Source organism: Psammomys obesus, unplaced genomic scaffold, assembly GCF_907164565.1.
Source record: "Psammomys obesus unplaced genomic scaffold, mPsaObe1.curated_primary_1811, whole genome shotgun sequence".
In the NCBI taxonomy this organism is placed as follows: Eukaryota; Metazoa; Chordata; class Mammalia; order Rodentia; family Muridae; genus Psammomys; species Psammomys obesus.
In genome coordinates this window covers 1,665,569-1,676,507 of record NW_026596396.1, presented here as the reverse complement: position 1 = coordinate 1,676,507, position 10,939 = coordinate 1,665,569, and the positions used below count along the sequence as shown (strand labels likewise).

General features: G+C 43.5%; 1 protein-coding gene across 1 annotated transcript in view; it reads left to right on the top strand.

The window, feature by feature from the left end:
- The first annotated feature begins 225 nt into the window (after nucleotides 1-225).
- Nucleotides 226-10,939, top strand: part of Shroom4 (shroom family member 4) — a 226,703-nt gene continuing 215,989 nt past the window's right edge. The window contains exon 1 of the mRNA XM_055597542.1: nucleotides 226-389. Coding sequence (XP_055453517.1) covers nucleotides 273-389 — 117 coding nt within the window. The 5' untranslated portion in view covers nucleotides 226-272. The remainder of the gene's footprint in view (nucleotides 390-10,939) is intronic.

Genomic DNA, 10,939 nt, shown 5'->3' with positions numbered 1-10,939 from the left:
CTTGTCCATTAAGCACCATCCCTCCGCCTCTCTTTCCTTCTTTTCTTTTTCCCCCTTTCTCCTCCCCCCCCACCCCCCTCTCTCCCCCTCTCTCCAGCTCTGTGTCATTTCCTCCTAGAGCTCTCTAGCTGCCTGAGCGTCTCCAGCCGGGAGAGTAGGCGGAGCGGGACGGCGCGGCGCTGGAGGACGGAGGTGGCTGAGCTGCTGGGGGCGGAGGCTCCTTAGCCCCCGCGGAAAAGGAGCCCAGCGGCGCCTGCCCAGCCCAGCCGAGGATGGAGAGCCGGCTGGGGTCCTTCCAGTATGTCCCGGTGCAGCTGCAAGGGGGGGCACCCTGGGGCTTCACCCTGAAGGGGGGCTTGGAGCACTGCGAGCCGCTCACGGTGTCGAAGGTAAGGAGCGGTGGCTCGCTCCTCACGGGGTCCAACTTTGAATGGGCTAGCGGGTGCGCTGACTGCGTGGGTGCGGGCCTCAGCCCCACTTTGCAACTTTGGCCGGGCAGAGCCAGAGGGGCTGCAGCCACTCGGAGAGGGTCCTGCCTCAGAAGTAGACTGCAGTTAAGTGTGGCTGGAGGATGGGACCCGAGCCACCTGGCTCTGCTGGAGCTTTGCGCGTAGTAACACTCGCGGGGCTCTGGGGCAGCCCCGCTCCCCCCACAGCAACGGCGAGGAGGCCACTTACCTCGATGTGGGCTGCAGGAAATGGCGGCTGCTGGGGGTTCTGCTTGCCTTGGAGGCCCCTGGGCCCGACAGGACAGTGAGGGGCTGAGGGCACGAGCGCGCGCCTGGGGAGGGGGGGGAGTGGGCTCGGCGCTAGCTCTCCAGGCTCTCCTTCAGGCTGTCCTGCCTGAGGCAGGTTCCTGGGCTAGAGTCTGGCGCGGAGCTGGGGGATGAGGCATTGGTGGCTTTTCTCAGCCTCTCTTCCTACAGCAGGGCGCACACACACCCCATTCAGTGCTGGGGCGTTGCTGCAGCTAGCTCCCCTCAGCCTTTCCCTCCCTCCTGAGTTCAGTGTGGAGGGAACTTTTGTGCCATGAAACACAGCTGTGCCGAAGCGGCCACTAGGGTTGGTTTGATTTAAGAGCCTGTGATCAGCTGGAACCAAGTTGCAGCCAGAGGCCAGGGCCTCCAAACCCAGGCATCTCAGAGAATGAGGGTGGAGGATGGGGACAATTGGAGCTGTTACTGGGAAGAGTGACTTCTAAGACAGCTCACCTTGAAGCACAAGATTGCCAGGTGGAGGGGACTGCATGAACTTTGGCCCTTTGAGGGTTGTTGTTTCTCTTAGAATCTAAGCAAAGGAGCTAGAGCCACTCCAATGCTTGGAGAAAGCAGTTGAGATTGTTTATGACAGTCCTGGCAGGGGTTAGAAAGATGTAGCTTGTTAAGTTAACAAATGTGGCTATAGGGATTCATTTTTGTTTTTTCCATTATGTTGTTAACGTGGCATCTGGGCTCTGGAAATTACTGCCCCTCTTCCTAATAACCTATGTTGCTTTCTCAATGCATTGGAATGTCTTACTAGCCAACTTGTGCAGGTGTCCTTTAGGTGTTGGGCCAACATGTTGGTCATGTGTGAACCAGTCAACTCCCTGTCTGAGGTGTATTGAGGCAACATTTTGAGGGTATTTGCAGGGACTTGGAGAGAATTTTTAGTCTCTCCAAACCAGGATTTCTAACCAGATTAAGATAGAAGCCTTTTGTGATCTACCCTCACATCTGTCCCTCTAACACTCTTCCTTTGGTGTTCTCTGGAGCAAACCACTTTTTATAATACGAACAATCACCTGGAGGGGACAGGAACTCCACAAGGAGAGCAACAGAAGCAAAATATCTGGGCCCAGGGGTAATTTGTGAGACTGATACTCCAACCAAGGACCATGCATGGAGATAACCTAGAACTCCTAAAACCCCTGCACAGATGTAGCTCATGGCAGCACAGTCTCCAAGTGGTACCCTAGTAAGGGGAACAGGGACTATCTCTTATATAAACTCAGTGGCTGGCCCTTTGATCACCTCCCCCTGATGGGGAGCAGTCTTCCTAGGCCACAGAGGAAGACAATGCAGCCAGTCCTGATGAGACTTGATAGGCTAGGGTCAGATGAAGGGGAGGAGGAGCTCCCCTATCAGTGGACTGAGGGGGGGGGCATGGGAGGAGAAGAGGGAAAGAGGATGAGATTGGGAGGGGATGAGGGAGGGAGCTACAGCTGAGATTCAAAGTGAATAAATTGTAATAAAAATAAATTAAAAGCAAACAAACAAAGAAACCTATCAAACAAACCTATCTAACAATTTGGTAGGGGACTCCTAGCCTTTAAGAATTTCTTCTAATCAAACTCTTCCTCTTTCCCTCTCTTATCTACCAAGGCCACATTTTGACAGGCAGCACTCAGGAGCAGATCCTTCCTTTCTTTTCCTCCTCAGGCCACCCACAGAATTTCCAGTCTGCCTAGACAACCTGCCCTGGAGAGGTCATTTTTTTTTTCAGTTTTGTTCAAGCTGACCCAACCTGCCAGGCACCTCTCAGCTCCTTGCTGTGGTCCTCAAATATTTTGTGAGCCCATAGGAGCGTGGCAGGGGGTGTTACTAAGTATGGGGCAGCCAGCAATTTGTGGTCTGGCTGGGGCATTATTTGAGGATAGATGAAGGTTTTCTTGGCCACACTGTTAAGGAAGTACCTCCTGTGGAGAGGCAGGGTGCCTTTTAATGATTCCCTTTCTGCTGAATGTACACTTGGCCCCTATTATATGAAGGTTTCTTATTACATGCATGGATATGCAGGAGGCAAAATCAGTTTACTCATTCTTCCGAAACAGCCTGACTCCATAGAGTAAAAGCCAGGTATAACATCCAGGGTTAACTGGGACATTACATAAAGGGGACATTTTGTTTTCAGTGTAATGTTTGCCTGTTTCTTCTTCTTTTTTCTTAGCAAAATAATATTTGGAATATTTCTTTAATCCCTTTTCATTTTTCTATTGTAGTAGGTTTTATTATATGCTTCAGAACAATACAGCTTTCTCCCCACAAGTTGCTTTTTTGGTCTGTATCCATTGGCGGGGATGACCTAGAAATAGAATTGATTTGGTTAAATAAAAAAAAAATCTTTAGATTCTAACCCTTGCCTTGTCATTCTTTGTTCTGGAATCTTGGGAGTATCCCTTCCCTTTCTTGGGCCTGGGAATTCCTAGTTCTAAAATGAATTTGAAGTGGGCAGTCTTAAAAGGACACTGTGATGGTTTGGTAGTGAATCCATTGCCATAGCCCTGGCATTCTTTTAACCAGAGCTGCCATGTAATGAGTAAGGAAGATAGCTGTTTCATTTGCATTCAGTGTTACTGTGCATAGTGTGCTTCCCATCCCTTACTTCATTGTCTTATCACAGCCACACTGAGAGGCAATCAGGGAAGGTTATAGAGAAGCTGATGCGAAAACTGACTCTGTGGTGCATCCAGTCTATCATTCAGTGGATTTAGGTGGGCTCTCAGCCTTTTTATTTTCTGTAGTCTAGAGAATAACTTGATTCTTCTGATTGTACAAGTTGTGAGGGAGCACTGACTAATAACTTTCAGGGATATATCTAGTCTTCTTAGCCTCTTACTCCAGTAATGCTTTCAATGCCATGAAAGTCTTCCATGATAATTGTGTTTTAGGTATACACTAATGAAATCTAGGCTCAAGGAGGTGGAGGTGTTTTAGTAACTGAAGAACTTAGGCTTATGAAAGGCAAAAGAGCCAAGAACCACAATGCAAAATGGCAGCAAACCTCCTTTTGTACTGGGGAAATTCAAAAGTAGTTTGGGTTTAGGATGGCATGTTTACCTGTTTGGGAAAGGTAGAGAGATAAAGGAGATGGAGTAATTTGAGTCATCAGTAGGAGAAGGCATGGGACATGACGGCTTACTTTTCATTTGTCATAGACAAACTTTTAGAGCAGGAAATGACTAGGTTAGGAAATTTTTCAGTAGAACTAGCTATCATGCTTTCCTGGATGTGTACCATTCAGCTGCCTGATTCATGGAGACTTGTATAGGTATGTGTTGATCATCAGGTGGCAAAAATGGCAACATGTTAAAGTACGTTTTATTGATTATCAAAAGTTTTAGGGGGTAGTTTATGACTTTTCAGTATGTTATGGCAGTACTACATAAGTCATAGTAAATGAAAGAAGATCACCATGAGGAAGTGGTCCCATGAACTTAAAGTTATTAATTTCTTTCACTAGCTTCTCATGCTAGACTAGGGTAGGGGTTGTCTGAATGAAATAGGGATTCTCTTCAAATCAGACATGTCTGTTTTACTATGTAATGTCCTTGTCTACAGTATGGACAGTCATCATGGAATTGACTCCTCTGCATAAAATGACTCTTTGGAGCCATCAGTGAGCTTTGCAGAGTTCTGCCACTAATGAATCTGTGTCATATAGGACTTCTTAGAGGTCTCAGAGACTCAAGCAGTATTCTTCTTGTGTGTGGGTATGGGGGCATGGAAGAGACAGAGGATAGAAAAACTGAACTGTAGCCTAAGATTTCTCTGTTAATTTCCAGTTCTTGAAAATATGCACTGAAGTTAAATAAGCACATGGAAAAGAAAGGATGCAAGGAGAGGAGGAGGAAAATTAAGGTGAAAAGGACAGGCCAGAAGACTGTGCTCTTCTTACATATTTGCTCTTTTCCTGGCCTGTTTTTGGTAGGTGTCTCAGTTTGGCACAGTGAGGCAAGTGGGAGCTAGTCACTGTTCTCTAACAAAGTAGGGTGGAGTAGAAAAGTAGTGTGCAGGCAGAAGCCTATGGAATGTACACGGATATCCCTCTGTCATTTTACTCCTATTAGATCTAAGTCACTATTTACAGAGTGACAGTAGGCATACCTACCTCATCTTCATTATCACAGAGGATGTGGGAGTGAATTTGGTAAACTATTTGCTATTCTTGAGTAGAAAGGCAGGGCATGCTTTTTAAGTTATTTGTAAGCTCCAGTGCCCTCCCAGTCTGAGCTTACTTCTAGATGCATAAAGATGAAGCAGTTGACCCAGAGGATAAGATTGAAATTTTCTTGTGACTGGAGGTAAATTTGGCTGTGACTTTCAGTTCTTGTTTGTTGCAGACGTTCTATTAGCAATGATATGCCTTTCAAAACTTTTCAGCTTGGTTACAGTTCAGACCTAGTCCCAGCTCCATCCCCATCCCCATCCCAAGGGCCTGGCAGTCAAGCTATCACAGGGTATGGTTTATAGGGGATGAATACAGCCTGATCACTTACATGAAGCCCTTCCTGTCTTTCCCATTAGAATCTAGAAAGACACCTACTGCTTCAGTTCCATGGCTTTTGCCTTCTTTCAGAAAGAACACAGCATATGGGGGCTTGGAATAGGAATATATCTAAAGATATAAGAGGGAGGTAGAGCAGGAAGATTGTATGGTATGTCTCATAAAGCTTGGCTAACCCTTTGCATACATAAGATTTTAGGATCTGTCATATGTAATTTGCATATATGGGGTTTTAGTTATTTCATATATACTTAGTAGCCTGCTGATAACCACATGCTTGAAGGAAAAGGGTCCATGCCTGTTGTAGGCTTTTCCCTCTCCAAAACTCAAACCCAATGCTTTAACTCCAGCTGGAAGACACTTGAGCATTGTTCTTTAAACAGTTAAAATATTTTGCACTTGCTTCTCCCAGGGCACTGCCCAGGAATTTCTTTAAAGAGAGAAAAAAAAATGAGATAGTTTCGGACACAGACTACTAGTTATGGGGCAATTATGAGAGAACACGAATGTGTTTATGGTTAGGTTTCTTCCAAAGCGGAGGAAAATGTGCTGAGCCATCTGTGAGAAGTTAATGAAGAACAGCAGAGATAACAGGAAGGTGTGCTCTCAGTACTCACTGCCCACCCCCCATCCCCCCACTCCTGTGCCAAAGGGCATTTTTAACTCAGGGCTGCTGTACCGCTGCTGCTCCTGCTGGAAACCTAGAAACAGAGTCTCAAAGTCCTTGGAAGTCACCTAGCTTAAGATCATTAAGGAACCTGCTGTCTCTGATCATGTTCTCCACTGGTCATAGGGGAGCATGTGTGTATTTAAGAATGCCTATTTCACTGTTGTCAGAGTTTATTGGCAGGCAGTTTTTACTCTATGTTGAGTTACAAATGTTCCTCTTTACCTGTCACCCGTGGGGCTAAGCCTTGCAATCTCGACCCACACACAACAATGGTGCTTCATCTGTTTTAGAAAAACCTTTCACAGCTGAAAAGAAAACAAAAACAACAACAACAAAACAAACAAAACCGATGTACTTCCTCAACTTTTTCTTATGGGTTCTGAGATTCAGCCTCCCCCTCTGTACTTTCAAAAATAAAATTTAAGTACTTTCTCAACTCTGATGGGTTCTGAAGTTACTCCTCCCACTCTGGATTTACTCCATCTTGTTCATTGTGTGTCTCCTCCCCTACACACACACACACACACACTTTAAATTTCTGGTGCTCAAGATCAAACCTAGGACATTGTGCATGGTAAACAAATGCTTTACCACTGAGCTACACCCCTATTCCTTGAGGCTTTCTTAAATTATGGAGCCCACAACAGAATTTAGCCATCTCCTGAAGAGAGTTATCAAAATTAAGCAAGACTTTTTGTGCCAAGAATTGCATCAAGGCCTTTCCCATGGTAAACATGCATTATACCACTAAGCTACATCTTACAGACCATTTTTTTAAAAAAAACACACAGCTTGCGGGGGGCGGGGGCGGAGGGGCAGGGGGAGGATGGCTTAGCAGTTAAGAGGGCTTCTTGCTCTTGCAGGCAACCTTGGTTTGATTCCCATTATCCACATGACAGCTCAAAAGTATAACAGTTCCAGGGGATCTGTTCCCTTCTTCTGACTTCCGTAGGCTCATATGTGTGCTTTCACACACTCATAAAACAAGTATTTTTAAAAGAAGATCTAGCTGAAGATGACAAGGTTTTTCTGGTGGCAATGCTATACGAAGCCTGTGCATCCCTGTCTATTTGTTGAAGGGAGTACTGTGCTGGTGGTAATCCATACTTGTCAAAGGTCTTTACATAAGCATGGAGGAAAGGTATATGATGAAGTGTGGGTGATGTATGTGTGTACAAGTATGTGTGTTTGTGTATGTGTGGAGGTCAGAGGCAGATGTTGGATGTCTTCCTCTGTTGCTTTCCACTATATTTTTTTGAGACAGGTTCTCTGAATCCACAACTTTTTCATTGCCTGGATTGCTTGGCCTTTGAGGCTCTGGGACTACCTATCTCTGACCCCACCTCAGTGCTGGTGTTATAGGTATGCACCACCACACCTGGCTTCTATGTGGGTGTTAGGTATCTGAATTTGGCTCCTCATGATTACACAACAAACACTTTACTGAGCCATCTCCCTAGCCATATATAATAAACTTTTGAGTGACACTTTTCATCTTCTACAATTTAAGTGGAATTCCCCTGCTCCTAGTCCAGAGCAGCCATGAGAAAGACACTTCAAGGAAGATGAGAGAGAAGGCATAAGGTGTGAATGATAAATTCTAAACAAAGACATTATTAAGTTAACAGAGGAGGAAGTGCATTTAGTCATTGCTATCAAAATCAAAACTCTATTTTTTTTTACCTCTCTGAACTTCATTTCTAAAAAAAGTAATCACCCCCCAAATTGAAAATACCAATCATATGTAACATATAAGCAGGCTCTAACATACATATATACATATATATGTATGTATAGGTATAGGTATAGGTTTGTTGCAGTGGTTCCTCCAACTCTGGGTTTCTGCGGTCTTGTGTTCAGATTTGGATTAGCCACAGAAGTCACTCCTGCTGGAGGTCTTGCATTCACAGGCTTTTAAAAATCTATCTCCCCACATTTCCCCACTTATCACCTGATCTTGGAAATGCCTTTCTTTACTCCTAAAGTATAGACCAGGGAGAAGATTGAAGCAGGGCTGAATTTTCATTATTGGAGTATAAGGGATCTAAGTTAAAGAGAATTGAAGTCTAGAGAACATGTCTGACAATAATTCTAGTTAGGGTCATTCAGAACAATTCTAGAGAGGCCTATTTAATCCATACTTTATGAGCATGTGGTGTAACATTTGTCTTTAAGAAAAGGTATGGAGAGCTCCAAGATATTTACATAAAGAAGGTAATTTTAGAAGACAATTCATCTATAAATTATGGAAAAGCACTCTAGATTGTTCTATTACACAGATCTGGGGGACTTTGGAATTTCTGTTGCCATCAGTGCTTAATGTACTCATACCCTCGGTACTGGGACCAGATGTGTGCTATATTTTCCTAGAAGCTGAATTTAGGTTTACCTAAGAGTTATCTTGCAACTCTGGGCAAGTTGATAGTAAGATCACTTTCACTTAGCATCTATAAAGCTGAATATTTTGTTTTCTGCTGCTTCCTAAAGTATTTATTTCTGGCAGACTTTAATTAAGTCATTGGTGAGTAAATTGAAATACAGTTTCTCTTAGCTAACTATTGTGTTCCAAAGGCTGGGATGTGGTAAAATTTGTGTCCTCAAATCCCTTAGCCACTTTCAGTGTAAATAGGCGAGTAGAAAGATGGTCATGTGTATTAGCTTTGCAAGAGATGACGTGTTTCTTCCTCACACAACACTGGCATGTTTATTTGGGCAGAACTGTCCGGCTGGGGCACTGAAGTGGCAATGATCAAGATGACTTGAGCTCTAATTTCTAAACCCTCCCCTTTCACTTTACCTCCACACCCTCCTCTTTCAGTGTGAGTCTGTGCCTATGTTCTGGGACAGAGTGAGTGCTTCTTCAGAGAAAGGGACCCGTTTTTCATTCATCTAGGCTATATTTATTTCATGCTCAGTCCTTGGTTCTCAGCCTGCACCCACAAGCACTGGTTGTTTAAGGCCTACATTTTGGGTTCTCTCATTCAGGTGCCATTGACTCTTTGTTCTTTTGTTCATTGATTGCCCTGCCCTCTATCCAAGCTCCTTTTCCCCCCTTTGGTTATAGTGAGCTCTTCCACTTTGCTGTACCAGCTTTGTCTGTCTTGGCTCAGGCATGATTCTGGTAGGAGATGAGAGAAGCTAATTGAGGCTGATAAGTTTGCAACCATTTCAGTAAATTATAGTAGAAACAGAGGAAAGATTCCTCATACTCCATCTTTCTCTGTCTTACCTGAGTTAAGGACAAGTGTTTTGTCACCTTTTGTTACTTATAGGTGCTTAGCAGTTTCCTGAGTAATCTTGGCACGTTCTTCCACCTCTTTGTGCCATTCTTTTTATTTATTTATTTTTGAAGGCTTGTTAAAGGGTTTGAGAGTTCTTATTCTGGCTCTGGAAATATGAAGGATGACTGACAACAAGCAGCTCTTATAGAACATTGCTTTTCTCCATACTGCTGCTGCCTATCTTTGCAGAAGTGGCTATTTCCTGGTGTGTTCTCAGAGATGGCATGGTCTGTTAACTTTCCCTCAAGTCTTTTAATGTTACATCTCTAAAGAATGTGGGAGGTAGGATTCATTTGACAAGATCAAGGGTTAATCCCACTGAAGAACAGATTCTTTGAGGTATCTTCTGGCCCTCATTCTATTACCACCAAACAGATTCCTAGCTGTTTTGGTTTTCTCTTCCTATAAGCCTCTGGCAGGAGAGTTTTGAATGGTTCTCCTATATTTATTGTCTTTCACGGTCTATCAGAAACTGATTTTTCCTTTGAGAAGAGGGGGTTGGAAGTGAGATGAAGTAGAGCTGGAGGTAAAGCTGGTTTGACTAGTTATTCAGGAAAAGGTTTAGATACTCGTGGCTACAGCCTCATCTTTGCTCATGATACTATGACAAGCTAAAGCCTTGTCTTTGTTGGACTGTCTTGCTGTTTTCCATTTTGTTTTCTTTGTAAAAGTCTCCCCCAAAACTTCCACAGGCAAGTAGCTCTTAATGGCATCTCTCTCTAACTGAGAATATGAGTGATGATGTTTTGACTACTCAGGGGTGAGTGTGTGTCAGACCTGACTCATGTTTTTTGGAGGAACTGATGGTGACTTTGTGGCTTTCTTAAATTAAGTTGTTAATCAAGAAAGGTCAAGACCATCGACTGAAATATAGATCACGCAAGGATGTGGGTGCTCCAAGATATTTGTAGAGTGTAGGACCAGTAGTTTGGGCTGGATTTCAGCAATCTGTTGAATACAAAGGGTGATTAAAGCCTACACATTGGAGGGATCAGAAACACAGAGAACCTGTTGTGTGGCAAATATGCCTTTTTTTCTAGGTATTTTGCATGTATTCGCATTTAATATTTATAGTATTCCTTTGAAGTGGATAGTGATGACTCAGTTATGCAAATGAAGGTATTGAGACCCAGGAGAAGTTAAGTGACAGACTCTAACTTCTTTGCTAAGTGGGGGAGCTGGCACTGAAACTTAATTTGGGAGGCAAAGGCATAGCTTAGCAGTAAAGAGTTTCAGTCTTCAGTGCCACCACAGTATTATTTTTATTTTAACTATTTATTTTAATTTTTATTTATTTTTTTGCTGTGCTAGGGATAGAGCTCAGGCCTTTGTATATGCTAGGAAAAGCTCTACCACTGAGCTAAACCTCCAGCATTCAGACTACTGTATGATTCCAAATCTCAGTTTCTTTTTACAATGCCATGCTTATACATATTAAGGAAAAAAGCAAAAATAAAGAGTAGTGGATGAGAGAAAGAAGAGGAATGATAAATGAAACTTAATGAAGAAACTATTAATGTTGTCAATAATTGCTCCTCAGAGGTTAGGGTCAAAGGAAAGTTTGTTTTAAATCTCAAGTCAGAGTAAAGAGATTGTGCTAGTTTCAAAGGACCTGAACATTTTGTGGGGTTTTTTTTGTTTTGTTTTGTTTTTTCTTTCTTTCTTTTTTTATTGTGTGTGTGTGTGTGTGTGTGTGTGTGTGTGTGTGTGTGTGTGTGTGTGT